Here is a 17,854-nt window from a genome sequence, read left to right on the forward strand (position 1 = left end):
ACAATAAGCCTGGGGGCGCCAAAAAATATACTCGCTTACCAAAAAATTTGGACATGGCCAGCTCTGGTTACATCCCACCCTAGATAAAAAACACTAGCTTTGTAGCAAGCCACTTAATAAATAAATATACCCCATAATTTTAACCAACATTCTGTGCAGCACATAAATAGGTCACTTCAATTACACAGTGAAAATAGTTTTTAAGTTTTCTCACAGTCATTCTTCACATGTCCATACTGTTTTCAGTAAGAGATATATATACTTTATGATGTTTAATAATTTGTTGGTTTGTCAATGTTGATAGATTACATGTTACACTAAAACAATATAGCTTGTCAGAGCTCCACACTCCCAGCAGCCATGCAATGAAACTACTGCAGGAACTTACGTGCTGCTATTATCATGCTCCTTTACTGGCTACTCAGCGACGGGATTACCATAATAACTAGAGTATCTCTCTCATTGGTCCATTTCCCTATCAATCAGAAGCAGTAGGGCGTGTCAGTGAAGCTGGTTGTCATGTCCCTGTTTTTCTGCCTATATGTTGACGTTGCTTGGTGTCATTTTGAGAAGTGAGTAAATGGCAGCAGGAAAGGAGCACACTGTCCTCTCTAACATTACATGTACTGTATACATTTTTATACAGCAATATATTTAGGTTCAGGCAGCATGCGACTAACCCAGCTGTAACATGGGATCAGTGTGTACAGGGGCACTGGGTACAATAAAGCAACCCAATGTGGCTGTGAGAGGTTCTCTGTACATTACAGCAGCACAATGTTAGTGATGGGCAGCACTCTGTGTGTTGTCCTGATATGATCTGTATCACAGCATCGCTTCTTCATGTGCTGTAGACCTGTAGTAACTTTGTACAATCAGTAAAACGTAATTGTTACATAACTGCAATGACATTGTTGCTTCCCACACTCCTCCTTGTAGCTACACACCCATCTTGGCACCTGTTGAATTGTTTGTATTAATTACAATGTGCACAACAGGGAATGCCTAGATCCATCAGAACACTGCTAATAGAAGGTGACGAGCAGCTTAGCTCACTACAGTACACAATCTATTTCTGCTGAATCATGGTGAGCACGTTCCCTCAGCCTTTATAGGAAGCTGTGGCTCCCTCTGCATGGTCACTGGGACGCAAGCTTTCCTATAAGACACCACAGCAGGTAAGCAGATCCCTGTCACTACTAGTTACTTCTAGTCAGTATTTATATCATAGCAATTATTGTATATTTAGTAAATACATTTGTTTTACATTATGGAGTTTTTGTTATGCAGTCAGTATGTCGACAAAGACTACAAAGGCAGTCATTATATCAACATCAGAATACCGAATTTTACCATGGCGATATATAGTTAAAATGTCGACATTGTACATGTTGATGTCTGCCATGTGTAAGTACTATAGTCCTAAAGTCAACAATACAAATCTTATGGTCAATGTTGAAAATTGATGTCGACATAGTGAACATGTTGACTATGTCAAAGCCGACATCTTGCATGTCAACATAATAAAAATGCAGATGTGCTCCGTCTACATGCATACCTTTCTGTATGGCTTCAGCCTTATGAACACCAGCAAATTATTCCGTACCCAGAGTTTTCTGCTACCATTGTTTTGCATAGAACTCACTCAGATTACAAAGCTGTAGGTATCCGTTTTGTTTTTGGCAGAAAACCCTAAACACCCATTGCTGAATGTAAGGTGGTTATAGAGACAGCGATAGCAGTATTTGCATTTAGTACAGCATTTATGGCCACTTAATGCTTTTCATATGTAGTTCCCCTTTAAATATGGCTGGAAACTAAACCTCTGGCACATTCAGTTCATTCTTCCTGTTAACATAATCTGTATTTTTTTCCATTTTGTTTAACAAAACAAAACCAGGGAGTTTGGCATATCCTGAACTAAACTCTTGTTTGTGCGAACAGTTTGCCTGTTGTTAGTGTGTGCAGATTTGGGAGGCAGTACATTGAAATCTCAGTTTGACCATTTTGGTGCATGTTACAGACCCAAGAATCCAGGACAGGATAACGTGTTTATGCTTTCCCAGGTTGTAAGGATGGGCTGCAGAAAGGTTGTGAAAACTGTCCTCAGCATTGAGCAGTCGGAGGGAGTTGGTGCCCGTGTCCGAAGGAGCATTGGCCGATCTGAGGTACATTTTTTTTTTTTTTTTTTATCTTTTAATTTTTTATGTGAAAGTGTTATTGAAATGGTGGAGGGTGAATTTACTGTATGAGCTTTTGCCAACAAATTCTTTCCCAGCAGATTTGTAAAAAACATTGATCATGTGGTAACATGCACAGTGCCTAACATTGATCATGTGGTAACATGCACAGTGCCTAAATTAGATATATGTGTACAGTACTTGTAGCAGCACCATCAATAGATGCTGTATTCATGCAAAGAGAAGACTGAAAACACTCTAGTGTATATATTTTAAAAACAATTTAATTGTTCGTATAACCCACAAATTAAATAATTCACAGAATTATACTTTCACCAGGGAACCAAGCAGGACCTTTTTATTATATTTTATCCTTAAGGCATTCCAAAGTGTCCGCAAGGAACATACATAGCAACTGTGTAAGTATAAAACAATGTAAATTTACATATCTGAGGAACAACACACAGTTAAAAAAACAACAACAATGTTTGCAGGACAAGGGGCAAGTCACAGGGATGGGTAGGCAGTTGGGCATGAGCTTAATGTAACGGTGATCATACACAGTTCGTAGGGGCAGATTGGCATTTGTTAGAGATCAGACAGCTGCCAGGCTGCGGCCCCCCTGTAACAGCCAGGAAGTCTCATGGACCTCTGAGCTCTCAGTAACACAGTGCAGGCCCGTCCAGCAAGAGCTCCGACAGCAATGCCCGCAGCCTACCAATGTACTATCGCCTAACTGCCGCCATCTCCTCGCCCAGCGCTTATATAGTGAAGTTTTGCATCAGTGCTGCAGACAGGAAGGAAGCTGATGACTCTGATTTCCCTAATTATAATAGAGCCCTGCAGCACACCTGCTTCATATTTATTCTGCACATATTTATACATGGAAGCAAATCGACTCTATGCTGTATTGTCAAAATGACTGAGCTGGGAATGTTGTGAGAATTAGAGGCTGAGTAATCATACACTACCGGGCAGCTGCTGCGCAATCCCTGTTCTCAGAGTCTCAGGCTGTATGACATCACCTGACAGGTATATAGTATTATTATTTGTACTACTTTTTTTGCATTACTTTTTCTTCAGTGTCAAACTAAGGGGGCGATTCAATTCAGCGCGATGCTGAATAGCCTTGGGAAGGAATCCCTGGAGCTATTCAATTGACTGCGCTGTTTAATCCGGCCACTATGCTGTTTTCCAGCTTAGCGCGGCGCTAACAGCCTCACGGCCTGGCACTTTAGTCGGAGAATGCTGGTTACCGCGACTAAACACCCACCAGCATTCTCCAACTTAAGTTGTTCTAGCCGGACTTAACAGCTTGGTCAAATGAGTAGTTCCCGGAACTATTCAGCATCGCGCTGAATTGAATCGCCCCCTAAGTAAGCCTGTGTGAGGTCATGTCCAAAGTCACAAACTTTTATTAGCAAATTGTTATATTAACACTGAGATGTTTAGGGGTCTATTCATCATTCTTAATGGATCCGTTACATATGATGAAATGCTAGTTTCCGCATGTTTTATGTAATGGGTACATTTATTTATTACCAGTTATTTATATAGCGCACACATATTCCACAGCACTTTACAGAGAATAGCTGGCCATTCACATCAGTCCCTGGCCCTGTTAAGCTTACAATCTATATTCCCTACTGCATGTACACGCGCACACATACACAGTAGGGTTAATCTTCGATGGGACCCACATTCATTATTAGGGGACGCCCAGTATTTAGTAAACTCTGAAAACTGAAAGATTTTAGAGTCTGCCTGCGGGAACAAATGCTATCTTCAGGCACTTCGGCTTTGCTCACGCAGGACGTCGCAGGGAGGTTGGGCCCTGTCTGAAGTGTGACATTGCCACAAGGAGATTCGGAACCGGTGCCCAAGTCTGGAACTTGGTCATTAGCGTGATCGCGCTGCCACCACAGTAATGGTGGGAAGTGAGTTACAGTAGTGCTTGAAAGTTTGTTGACCCTTCAGAATTTTCTATATTTTTGCTGAAATTTGGCCTAAAACTAGCTCAGATTTTCACACTTTTTTTTTTTTCACAGTCCTAAAAGTAGATAGAGAACCAATCAAACAAATGAGAGAAAAAAATTAGACATGCTCATTTTTTTTATTGAGGAAAAATGATCCAATATCCCATTTAATATGTGAGTGCTAAAAGTAAGTGAACCTTTAGGCTTAGCAGATATTTTGAAGGTGAAATTAGAGTCAGGTATTTTCAATCTATGGGATGACAATCAGGTGTGAGTGGACAACCTGTCTTTTTAAAAGACCAGGGATCTATCAAAGTCTGATGTTCACAACACATGTTTGTGGAAGTGTATCATGCCACGAACAAAGGAGATTTCTGAGGACCTTAGAAGAAGAGTTGTTGAGGCTCATCAGGCTGGAAAAGGTTACAAAACCATCTCTAAAGAGTTTTGACTCCACCAATAAACAGACAGATTGTGTATAAATGGAGGAGACCATTATTACCCTCCCCAGGAGTCAGAGCCGGCCCTAGGCATAAGGCATTCTAAGCAAATGCCTAGGGCATTCCACGGCTCTGCATCTCCCTCCATGCGCTGCAGCCGCGGTCGAAGCTTCGCTGCGCTGCAAAAGTGTTTGTGTGGTTTTTTTCTTCTAAGGGGGTGTAGCCACGCCACCCGAGATTTGGCCACGCCCCCTGTCACCTGGGCCTGGCTGTCTGCGGGCCTGCCAGCCCCTATAGCCAGTACTATGCTTCAGTGACTGGCTCCTCCCCTGAGACCAGCCACCAAGGAGTTCCATTACAGACTGGCACCTCCTCTCCTGCCTGCCTCCCACTCCTCTCCTCCCAGTGCCCGGCATCTTGTGTGACCAGTCTTCTTCAAACCTTTATACCCCTCCTTTCTATGGTCATGACTACCCCCATAATCTCCAGAACCAGGTAAGTGGTGTGTGGGTGTGGGATGTGTGTGTACAGTATGGTAGGGAAGGGGTTTGGTAAAGGGCCGACAACTTATCTTGCAGTAGTCCATACAACATGTGCCTGTTTTTTTTTTTTTTTTACAGCAAATATGTGGGTTTTGGATTATAATGTATGTGTGTAGAAATCTATGATTGTTACATGATATGTATAGGTGTGTGTGTGTGTATATATATATATCTATATCTCTCCATACTGGCGGCACTTAGGAATGCAGGCTCGCAAGGTGAGTTACCAACGTTTCAATGCTGTATTTGGTCGTGCATTTTTGTCAGGGTGCAAGACGAAATGCACGACCAAATACAGCATTGAAATGTTGGTAACTCACCTTGCGAGCCTGTTTTAATGCCTGAGTGCCGCCATTATGTATATGTTATGAGTCTCTGCACCTCATGTACAGCAGATCGGAACGCACCGGCTTTAGGTATTTAAAGCATTATTTGCACATGTTGAGGAGTGCCTCTTCCAAGACATACTGTGTATATATACATATATATATATATTTTCCTTAAGACCGGTCTTAAAAAATGATATATCTATAGATATATCTATCTATAGATATATTATAAGACCGGCTTTAAGGAAATATATATGCTCTAGGGGCCACCAGCCAGAATATTGCCTAGGGCCGGCTCTGCCAGGAGTGTTCGACCAACAAAGATCACGCCAAGAGCAAGGTGTCTGATAGAGGTAGTTTTAGGCCAAATTCAGCAGAAATCTAGAACATTCGGAAGGATTCACAAACTTTCAAGCACCACTGTACATGACTGAACTTATTTACTGTTCTTGTATAGAGAGCTCTCATTATAACTATAGAACATTGTCAGATGATATAGTATGGAACGCGTGGATTCACCCTTTTAAAGTCTGTTGCATGGAGCAGTATGTTATCCTAACAAATAATAAAGTTGATTATTTTCTTTCATCTAAGTATGAGGATGGTACTATACCCTGCAAACAAAAATAAAAGATCTAGAACACTTTTTCCATTCTATACCATGGGGGTAAGGATCGCATTAACACCTGCATAGACGTCCTAGTCACATATGCAAATAACATGCACTCTTTTAAAAATGTCTCATTAATATTTTTTATGCATGAGACAAATTGAAGAAAACATGTGTTTTTGCCTTTGCGGTTGCTGTGGATTTGTACCTTTTTGCAGTTTAGGTTCCTGGAGGTGTTTGCAAGCAGAGTATGATGTTATGTTCATTTTTACTAAGGGAGTGGAGGAGGCGCCAAAGGAAATTTCTGCACTGCGTTCCACTTCATCTAGAACCGGCCCTGACAGTTGCCATTGATAGTGGTGAGAGGATAACAAGAGGGGAAAAGGAACCTGCTGGTGAGGAGGAGGAATTTGGAAAAAGAGCAGACAAGGGAGTGGAGATTAGGAGGCGGGATGGTATACTTTAATGACAAGGTGTGTTTTGAGTGCCCGTTTGTAGCTGACAAAAGGATAAGAACAAGAAAGTGTTCTAAATGTGGGCAGTGTTGGTGTACAATGCATAAATACATTTAACATGTATGATCCACTCGCAAGAGGCGAATTGTAAAAATGTGAAATTGTTTCCAAAGAAACCATTTATTTTAACAAAATGCATATGTAATTTAGATTTAATTTTAAATCACACTCTTAGACAATCCATCCTTAATAAAACATGCTCACCACATATAGCAAATCTGGGCAGCACAGATGGTGTAATGGTTAGCATTGCTGCTTCACAGCGCTGAAGTCGTCGGTTGGATTCCATCTACGTCCCTAACTGTGTGGAGTTTGTATATTCTCCCTGTTCTTGCGTGGGTTTTCATGGGTATACTTTGTGTGCAGGCTCTGATCGGGCCCCCTCCTCTCTGGCGGTGCAGTAGACTCTGGCATTGTTCCAGAGTCTACTGTGCAGGTCTCCGGGAAAATGGTGCCTGCACCGCGTTCCCGGGACATCTCTACTGCTCGTGTGCAAATCACCTGGAGAAATGGCCGTGGTGCCCATTATGTCAGTGATTTTCTGCAGCCAGCGCCGGGCCGACAGAGAGGTAAGTAATTGGGTGCAGGGTGTGCGGTGTGTCGGCCCCCCTGCACACCTTACATCCATCATAAATATGCCCCTGCCCAGGGGATGTCTGTTTATATGGTGAAAGGCAGCGGAGGGAAGACACAGCGCTCAAAGCTGGTTTTGCCTTTAAAATGTTTACCACTTTAAAATACGGGAAGACTCGCAGGAGTTCTCGCATCGGCTGTAGCCCGCAACCTATTACATAAGCCCCTATAACTTCAATTGTGTCTCAGCACAGTGGTGCAGTGTTCTTGTGTTTGCATGGGTTTCCTTAGGGTGCTCTGGCATGCTCTTTCATGTGTCAACATACTCCTTGGTCTATCGACTTCTGTCAACAATGGACCCAAGTGTTTGTTCATGTGTTTGGGAATAAAGATTGCAATCTCCAGTGGGACAGAGATTGATGTATTTGCGGACTATCTAGGCACTATATAAAAAAATAAATAAAAATGTTGTTGGGAATTCCTACATGAAGTGAATGTGACTATTCCACCTCAAAACACTGTTTATTATAGTTTAATTTCAAACCGCCATAACCAACAATGTGCCATTACTAATTTTAGTCCTAAGAAACTCCAGCAATGAGATACTCTTCTGGATTTCCTGTATGGACCATAACCCCAGATCATATAGACTATACACAAGCAACATGAAGTTAGTTGCAGTGTCCTCACACACCATAAAACACCCCTTTTATGAATCTTCACCACGTCAAAATCTTTATCTGTAAAAACAATTCCTTCCACCAGTCCAGGACAAGAACTTCCCATCGCAGTGCCCCCAAACCAGTGGTAGATCTTTCCAGCAAATCAAAAATGGCTATGGCACAGAATGGAGAGTACGAGGAAAAGATAAATTTTATTATGCTCCGTACATTGATTGCCAATAAAATATTCCATAGCTTCCATTCCCCTTTTATATGATAAACTGCTGTACACATAGCTTCATCATCCAACTCAGCTCATAGTGTCAGGAACCTGAATTCCTTCCAGATCTGTAGGACATCCATTGTATACAGTATATGATGGTGAACATAGCACAAAAGGCTTGAATACTCAGTATAAATATTTGCTGACATTTTCCATAAGGCTCTCTTTGCCAAATCACATTTGTCTACTTCTAATCTCTGTTTTATTTTATGTACTTAAGGTAGACCATACAATAACACACCCTCACCCACTATCTGCTCATATGTCATACAACCACAATGCATGCATGCACAAGTTCTGTAGGCTGTGAGCCAAACTGCAACTTCTGATTTTTTAAAAGCGTTAAGTCTTCACCATTACTGGTAAAAAGATAGATGTCTATTATTCAATCTTAGAAATTAAGTATTGTAGTAGGTACAAAATTGAATTCGTGTTTAATACTGAGGTTTATGATAACTCTTTACTAGAAAAATCAAATACCTTTGGGAATTGTCACTGGGGACTCCTGATTTCCTCAAAAACTGATACTGATGGATATCTAATCCTGAATATTGTCCTTGAACTGATGATGAGAAAATGCCCTCACTCCTCTGGTATTTAAACAGTTTTTGCTCATGTGGGTAAAACCGAGAGCATATTTATTTTCTGGTTTAGTATAAAAATCTGGCCTAGTGCTGTCTTGGCTGCTGTCAGTTAAGATGATACTTGTCTACTTTTTTCTTCTTCTTTCCGGGAGAAGCCTGGAGAGGAGATACAGCTTGTACTTTGGGGGACGAGGCCCAGCTGTCACGTCATTAGGCCCCGCCCCATTGCAGCAAAATTTTGTTTGCTAATATGTCTCTACTGCTCTTTTAGCAGAAGGATTGTTTGTTGGTTAGCAGGTCCGAACCTGCAAATACTTTTTTAATGCATACTTATTAAAAGTTATTTATTATATTATGAATTTCTGACATACATAATTATTAATAGAGTGCCCCCAAAAAGAGGGTTTTCTTTCTTCTCCTCTTTTCACTCACATAAACCAATTACTAAGATGACAACAAGTATAAGAAGCTTACCTACAATAACAACCATCACCTGTACTCACTCTCCCAGACCGGCGAACCATTTTACAGGGTTTAACCAAGAGAACCATTTCTCTACCTTTACCTCTGCCTCATACAGCGAAGCATTATGGTTCTTCCGAAACTCCCACTTCAGTTGTAGGATTTCATCCATTTTCCGGTCTATCACCTCTTTGGGGTCATTAGTATTATTGGTGATGTACGAGCAACACTTGACACCAAATTGGGTGGCCAAAGTCACACAATATCCACCAGTAACAGCTGTCAGGTAGTTTAACAGTACCCTATGTTGTACCAATTCCTGTTTGTAAGCCTGTAGCTCCTTACCAGTATACTTGAGAGTGTCATCATACATCTCGGTGATGTTGTCTATTAATTTAGCCAGGTCTTGGATATATCTAAAATGTAAATTTCCCCGAGTGATCCTGGTGGGATCTAATGCTACCAAAATTTGGAAGCCAGATGTTTCACTAATCAACTGTGTGGCTATATGTTCTTCACCAGAGATCATATTTCTTTTGTCACAATGTTCATACTATGTGTGTATGTATGGAGGTGGTGCGGTTTTATGGATAAAAATCATTTCATCATTTGTAAGGGTCATAATTTCTGGTACCACCCTTCCAAGATAACATAAACCTTCAGAACTCGGAGAGAGCCACTTGTATGCTTTCCTTCCACATATAAAATACACATCATCTGGGAGAATGTAAGGAATAGAATGCATCATTATCATAGAACACATTATTTTGACAAAGGATCCTGCTCCTATTTCTCTCATCTGACTGGTACACGTTTCTGGCTGTATAACATTTGCACAGTATCCTAATGCTACTTTGCCAACCACTAATTTGTTGTAACTACGCGTGTACCGATACCAGAAGTATCTCCCACTTGATAAAATACTGCGTACAAGTTCAGAATCGATAGGCTCATTATCTGCTCGGTGTGAAAAAGTCATTGTCTGATTGTTCCCGGTCACCTCCCAATTTCCTGGTTTTCCGAAATTTGTGACATTTAAGCATACCAGGGATCTATCTACATGGTACTGGTGGAGCTTAAGACTAGGGGGTCTAGATATGTTAAATTTCTTGTCCACCGTTCTTCCCCCATGTAATTCAAGTACCTCTGCTAACTTTAATGGGTATTGCACTAATCCCGAGTTACTATGTCATTGAGGTACTTTTGAGCACACCCTACATTTAGTCTGGTTTAAGACTTTACCCACTAAGGAATGGTAATCCTCTAAAGGATGCCCGCCCACATACAGATGACTCTTGGACTGGCATCGTTGGATGCATTTCTCATCAATTAAGGACCCACAGTACTCACAAGTACAATATTCATCAGACAATAACCCATCACACTGTCTCCGAGTTACATGGCTAACAAATCTCTTTAACAATTCCTGTACTGAATTTGACCATATACCGTCCTGATTGTTTTATCGCTCTCTCTCCCGACCCCACTTCTTCTACATCACTATCGGCCTCCCTCTCCGTCATCTGTCCTCCGTCACAGAAACAGGAAATCCCGAAACAAATAAGGATGAGGAGAACCCTGGAAGGAAGCACAAACGCAAACCCAGCCCACCACTCCATTGCTGGAATAGTGGTCTGCACACGCCTCTAGCTCAGCTGTTTCACTGCAGTCTCTAGCTCTCCCGGAGCAGGCTCGAAATCGACAGGTCCACGTTATCTGTCTCGACTCCGCCTTGTATCTCCTCCGGGTGGTTGACTTTTCTGCAGTGAGTGGAATTGACCCAGGTATCTTTCCGCTACCTTCAACGACGTGGTACTTGTCATCAACACCTCATACGGACCTTCCCACCGGTCTGTCAAACAACCTGAGCGTAAGAAATTTCGGATCATAATATATTCTCCAGGTTCAACTGTCATGACAGTTTGTTTCTGGCATATCAGGTGACAACATTTTCAGTTTCTGTTGCTGTTGTTTCAGCTGTTTATTCATTTTTATAAGATATTTCACAGTAACCTCATTATAACACAGTACCTCAAAGGGGGACAGATTAAGAGGAGATCTAGGAGTGGTTCTGATGCTATGGAGGACTAGCAGTAGGGTTTCTGGCCATCCTAATCCAGTTTGAGCCATGATCTTACTCAGTTTATTTTTAATAGTACCGTTCACTCTCTCCACCTTTGCACTGGCTTGCGGTTGGTAGGGGGTGTGAAGTCTACTATTAATACACATAAGCTTACACATGTTCTGAAAAACATCACCAGTGAAATGAGTACCCCTATCACTTTATATGATTCTGGGGATACCGTATCTGCATACAAATTCCTGAACAATCTTTTTAGCAGTAAAAACAGCAGTATTAGTGGCAGCTAGATATGCCTCTACCCAGTTAGACAATACATCAGTACAAACTAATACATACTTGAGATTCCTGCAAGGTGGTAATTGAATGAAATCAATTTGTATTACCTGAAAAGGACCATCTGTCGGAGGGATGTGGGATGGTTTGGTAGGAATTGTCTTCCCGACATTTTTCCTCAACCAAGTCAGACCAGACATTGCTATCTTTCCAGCTTGAGAAGAAAAGCCTGGTGCACACCAATTTGCTCTGACCAACTTCCACATACCTTCTTTTCCTAGGTGAGTCAGACCATGCGCTGCCTCAACCAGGCTTGGGTAGTATGCCTTTGGAGAGATGGACAAGGTAGGCCTGTTGCTCCCGAGACCGGAGGACTCCTGAACACATCCCTTCGATCTCCAGACTGCCTTTTCCTGTAGGGAACACAAATTTTGCATCTTTGATTAATTTCTGCTTGTCTATTGTCTGGAAGACTATTACTTTATCAGTTGTTAAGTTTATGCGTAACCCTGCTGCCCATTTGGCAGCCTCATCTGCTGTTATTGCCCATTGACACCAGGTCTTCTTCGCATGTGTGGGCTTTACATTTGATGACAGCTACTATCTTTGGTATCTGGATCGCTGTCAGTAGTCCTTTTATGTGATATGAGTGGGCGACTGGTATGCCTGCTGCTGTCATAAAATTTCTAAGATGCCAAAGAGCCCCAAAATCGTGTACTACCCCGAAGGCGTACCTGGAGTCAGTGTAGATATTAGCGGATTTACCTTCTGCCAGCTCACACGCTCTCCTTAATGCCACCAGTTCAGCCATCTGTGCTGAGTGAGGTGGACCAAGTGGTTTAGCTTCTACAACATCCTCGTCATTTACAACAGCATAACCTGTGCATAATTCTCCTGTGTCCATCTACCTGTGACAACTCCCATCCGTGTAAACTTCAAATCTACATTTTCTAATGGTGTGTCTTGTATGTCTGGTCTTGCAGTAAAAGTCTGATTCAAATACTCCATACAATTATGTGTGTCAGTATATCTGCAAAACTCACCTTCAACCAGAGACTTACCTTCCTCCACCCTTTGTGCATCTCGAGGCACATATGGTAAGTACGTTGCTGGATTTAATGTATTGCACCGTTTAATCTGATATTTGCAGGTGCCATCAGAGCTAGTTCCCATTTCATGAACCTTGCTGAAGAGACATGTCTTCTGGTTTGGGCAGAATTCAACAAAGCAGATACTGCATGTGGTGTATAGACAGTTGTATCATGCCCTATTACTACATCCTCGCTCTTATTTACCAGAAGAGCAGTTGCAGCTACAGTTCTTAAACACGTTGGGAGTGATCTTGCTACAGTGTCCAGTTGTGCACTGTAGTATGCTACAGGTCTGCTAGCGTCACCATGTTTTTGTGTGAGGACACCTGCTGCGCAGCCATCAGCTTCCGTACAAAATAACTCAAAGGGTTTATCATTATCTGGTATTCCCAGGGCTCTTGTCAGACTATCCTTAGGGTTAAGGTAAGCCTGCTCTGTGTCCTCAGTGTGTATGACACGGTCTGGTTTTGAGGATGAAACTAATTCCTGCAATGGTAAAGCCAAAATAGAAAAACCTGGGATCGACGTCCTGCAGTATCCACACGTGCCTAAGAAGGTATGGATTTGCTGCTGGTTTCGCGGCAGTGTCATGGTCTGTATGGCCTGTATTCTGTCAGTTGTAAAATGTAGTAGCCCTGGGTTACAGTGTCCCAAGTATTTAACCATAATCTGGCATGGCTGTAATTTGTCCTTTGCAACCTTGTGCCCTGTTTGTGAGAGATGAAGCAACAACAGTTTAGTATAATTTAAACATGACATAAAGGAATCAGAGCACAACAACAAATCATCTACATATTGAATGAGGACAGACCCATTGTTTGGTTGAAAAGATTGCAAGCAGTCATGTAAAGCCTGAGAAAAACTACTGGGGCAACCGTGTCCATGTATATTGTACCCCTCTGTAGGAAAATGACAGTCAGGGTGAAGAGGAACAGAGAAGAATGCAGAACATAAATAAATGACAGTAAAATGAGTAATTGACCCCTAGTACTGACTATCATCCTCCAGCAGAGCGTTGGCCGTAACTATGTGAGAATCGTGTGTGTGCCCTCTCTGAGTGTATCTATGTGTTTCTTTCTTAAGTAGTCTCTGATTTCTCGATTTACAGTTCCTTCTTATGTGTCCCTCCTTGTTGCAGTTATAACACCTTTGTGATTTACGTGTATGGTAAATTTGTGTCCGTGTAAGTTCTTCCTGTAGAGCCTGAATGTTCGCTGCCCTTAACTTCTCACCCTGTGGAACATCTACAAAAACATTTTCCTTGAGGGGACTTAAAACAGTGTATAAGTTACTTATTATGATTTTTTATTATTTTTGGTATCGGCTGTACTTTCACCTGCGGTCGCATATGGCGACCGAGGTGCGCTTGCGCTGTCTCCTTTATGCACTGTGACGCTACCTTGCAGTGCGGGTATGCTACTGGGCGGTGTCTTACTTTGCGGCTTGAGTACGTTTAACCGCGTGCTGCTATACCTCGTGTGTGCGCTATTTTGCGTCGTGAACACACTGTTTTGCGGCGTGTGCACGCTGCCTAGCGGTGTGAGTACGCTGCTTTGCGACGCACATACACCACCGTGCCACGTGCCCCTCTTGCAGCCACAGCTTTAAACAATCATTATACTTTACTCTTTTCTTTAGAGATTTGACTAAACTTATGTTATATCTAACAGTATTCAGTACCTCCAAATCGAAACTGCCAACTTTAGGAATGGGTTTCCTTTGGTCATTTTGACCTATATGTCACAGTACACAGTTGCATATGCGCCATACTTCTCATTCATTGTATACCTTGCCGATCCGATCGGCCCATTCATAAGCAGGTCTCCCTTGACCATCCCTAGCGATTGCTTAGCACCCATCTGAGACAATGCTTTCGCTTCTTTCACTAGGGATTTCGGCGTTGGACGAATTAAATAAGATGCGTCCACTCACTTCAACCCATTATGCGCCGCCGACTGCTAGGCGTTTTTCCGTTAGCGTGCACAACGAGTGAACAGAAAATATGCAATTGTTCTGCTTTCCGTACAACTTCAATTTACCAAGCTTCCTACTTTGAGTTACTCTACACTGGTAGAATTTAAGCATTCCAATAACACTTACTCATTCCAGGGATTTCCTCCCACGATCCCCAAGTCACAATCACGGTTTACACTACCATGCGGTCCAATCACATTGCCCAGAGACACTACAACTTATCAATGGACTTTGCAATTACTATTGGGGGTTCGGTTCGAGAAAAGTGCCTTCATTTACTCGCTCAGTATTCCTGCTGTGTATACCTACTCTGTACTAGTTGTGCCTCGTTGGACACCTACCGGGTCTCTCCTGTCTCTACTTTGACAGTGAAGAAAAAGCCTTCTTTTTCTCTTTTTCACATTACAAGCATACGTTCACATTCATATATCTTTGTTTTCTGGCCAGAAAAATGCTTTCCCTAGTGGCAACACTAATTCAGAGGATTTTAACAAGTGATACAAGACTATCTATTACAACGATTGTTTAAACATGTGGCATCAATACAGGGAAGACGCATACTCTATTTGCGAATCGCCTATTGCAGCACAAAGTGACAATAAAATAAACTGACTTTTCTCTCTTGTCCCTGGATTCTAATCAGCGCTCCTTAGATCACCCAAAAACGGATATTCGATTTCACAACACTGAGTACAAAACAGGCACAAAACACATTGCGTTCTTGCCCGTATATGATGCATCCACCCTTTGTTGAGGAATCAAAATCCGATCGCTTTGAGTAATGTCGGGTAGTGTGACCTCAAGGCCGAGCCCCCATCTATTGATTCCTAATAGTCGCTAGTCGCTATTTAGCGCTGCAAGTCACTTAAGAAAGAATTGCTTTCCAGTCCAATCGTGTGGTTCCAAAGAACAAAAAGTTATTTATGTAATGAAAAAGTAACACGGTGAAAGATTTAACAACTGAGCAATCAATAATAGTACAAGCCGATACATACGCATGCGCACTGGTCCCAGTATACAGTCATCAATCCAGAAGTCTGTGATCATCAATGAGAATGTCTGGACACTGGGATCGGGACGCAGTTTATATACCTTACAGAGTTCTACGTTAACAAAGGAACTAGTTTACAGGTTTCCATTGGTTCTTGCCTCTGGATTATCTGGTCATTGGTTGATTCATACGGTGTCATCAGGGGCATTTCTCAGTTCTCCAGCGGTCTCTTTGTGTAGTTTCCCGCCGAACAACTGGTTAATACTAGCTACAACACTGCATACTGATAATAACATTCTATGCAATAAATCCCTATCATCCATAACTAGTGGACGCAAGATGCGACTCCTTTGCCGATAGGAACGGGAGTCTGCAAATAAACAGGGATTTAGTATGATACCAAACATGACATGTCCACTATGTTCTAAACTTTAGATCTCATTTAAGTACATATTACATCATAATTATTAGTCAATAATACCTTTAATAACACTGGTTAGTAACTATTGTGAATGTGTCCGCATATGTGCGTCTGTGTGTTGAAATAACAACTATATACAAATGAGCGTCCATGTGTGAGTATTATACGTGCGCATATGTGCATCCGTATATATACATTTATATGTGTGTGCGTTATGTGCATCAGTGTGTGTGTGTGTGTGTTGTGCATACGCAGTTTAGCGCATCAGATTGTACGACGCAAAGTAACGTCGTGGAAACGCATCGTCAGACGATCGACCTCCAGATCGTCAGATAATAATTGTGTGCTATCATAACCATTTATTTGACTTCGACAGTATACTATGCAAAAAATTAATTCTTTAGACAGGGGAAGAAAATTGGTAAGCTACAGTATTGTCTAACATGGTGTGTCAACCAGCTTGGAAACCTATCCTTAAAATGAAATGCCTAAGTGCATAGGTTCTAAATCTGGGTACTCAGAACACCAAACAAGTCATGTTTTCCAGGTCTCATCACGGAAGTGAAATAATTAATTCCACCTGTGGATCTTTTGAAATGTGTCAGTGAGTAATGAATACTCCTGTGCACCTGCTAGGTGACCTGGAAAACATGAACTGTTTGAGGTACTGAGGACCGAATTTGAGAACCACAGCTCCTCATGAGAACCACATGTTCTATACTTAGCTGCCCAATTCCACTCTAATTTTTTCTTCTTTGTACACAGCAGACCCTGAGAATCGGCCCCTCTCCCGATTGCTCCTGTCCGAAGCTAGACATCCAAAGCTAACTGCTAAGCAAAGAGATTGTTTTCTCAAGGTTGATATTTAGGAGGAGGAAGTTAGACTGACCATAAACTTGCTTAGCATTAAAACCCAGGGATTTAAGTTGATCAGTGGGGAATATTACAAGCTCCCGGAAGGAGGGAACTGATTGTCGGCAAGTATGGCCTATTCATCAACACTAAAATAACGTTTTTAAGGACATTTTCCTTAATTACCGTTATTTTAGTATTCTTGAAGATACTTAACACAGGAGATATCACTGCGTTAATTTCCACACTCCCCATACAGCTATTCATCAAATTCTGAAAATTATGTATTTTCGGAATTTGATGGAGTTACTATACGCCACTGTGAGGTGGTGTATAGTAGGTGACACTTACCGGTGTCCTCCGGCGCTCACTGGTCTCTCCTCTGGCTCCAGTGGCTGCTCTGACATGTGTTCTCCAGGCAGAACACAGTAAAGTTTAGGAAAAAAAAGTTTTTTATTTCCTTTTTTCTAAACCTTACTGTGTTCTGCCTGGAGAACACCGTGTCAGAACAGCAGATGGAGCCGGAGGCGGCTGCAGCGGGCAGGTCAGTTGAGGAAGGCGGGGTTTGGGGGGGACACACAGAAATACCGCAGCTGCAGGCAGTGCTGCGCATGCGCTGCTTTTACGGATGTATCAGCGCATGCGCAGCACTGATTACAGCTGCGGTAATGTAGAGTGGAGAGGGAAAATTATCTATTTCCTGAAAAGCGGTTATCGCAAAAATGACAGCTTTTCGAAATAGATAGTCATGCGAGTTCTAAACCTAACTACCTCCATCGTTGTTTTAGATATGTTGAATAGGCCCCTAGGTGAGTTCTTAGGGAATGCTTAAAGGTTTGCAGACTACAGAAAATTCTTGTAGTACCAGGGAGGGTATTTCAGAGAGTTAATGCAGCCTGATAACTGGGATGGAAGTAGTGTAAGTAATGTGAGCATGAGAGTAACAGATCTTAGGCAGAATGTGGGGATCAAATTTGTTAATGACTTACTTTGTTAGTACAAAGTATTTTATT

The 17,854-nt window shown here is 42.0% G+C and overlaps 1 protein-coding gene across 4 annotated transcripts in view; it reads left to right on the forward strand.

Annotated features, from left to right (window-relative positions):
- Positions 1-490: 490 nt before the first annotated feature.
- PIR (pirin) overlaps positions 491-17,854 on the forward strand; it is a 91,232-nt gene continuing 73,868 nt past the window's right edge. Inside the window, exons 1-2 of one of the 4 annotated variants that reach the window (XM_088451580.1) lie at positions 491-572; positions 2,067-2,168. In XM_088451580.1, the coding sequence (XP_088307706.1) occupies positions 2,076-2,168 (93 nt within the window). In that variant the 5' untranslated portion in view covers positions 491-572; positions 2,067-2,075. Of the gene's footprint in view, positions 573-996; positions 1,179-2,023; positions 2,169-6,353; positions 6,473-17,854 lie in introns of those variants that run through there. The other 3 variants (XM_088451578.1, XM_088451579.1, XM_088451581.1) reach the window with 3 other exon arrangements.

Source organism: Taudactylus pleione, unplaced genomic scaffold, assembly GCF_031769625.1.
Source record: "Taudactylus pleione unplaced genomic scaffold, aTauple2 ptg000026l, whole genome shotgun sequence".
Taxonomy (NCBI): Eukaryota; Metazoa; Chordata; class Amphibia; order Anura; family Myobatrachidae; genus Taudactylus; species Taudactylus pleione.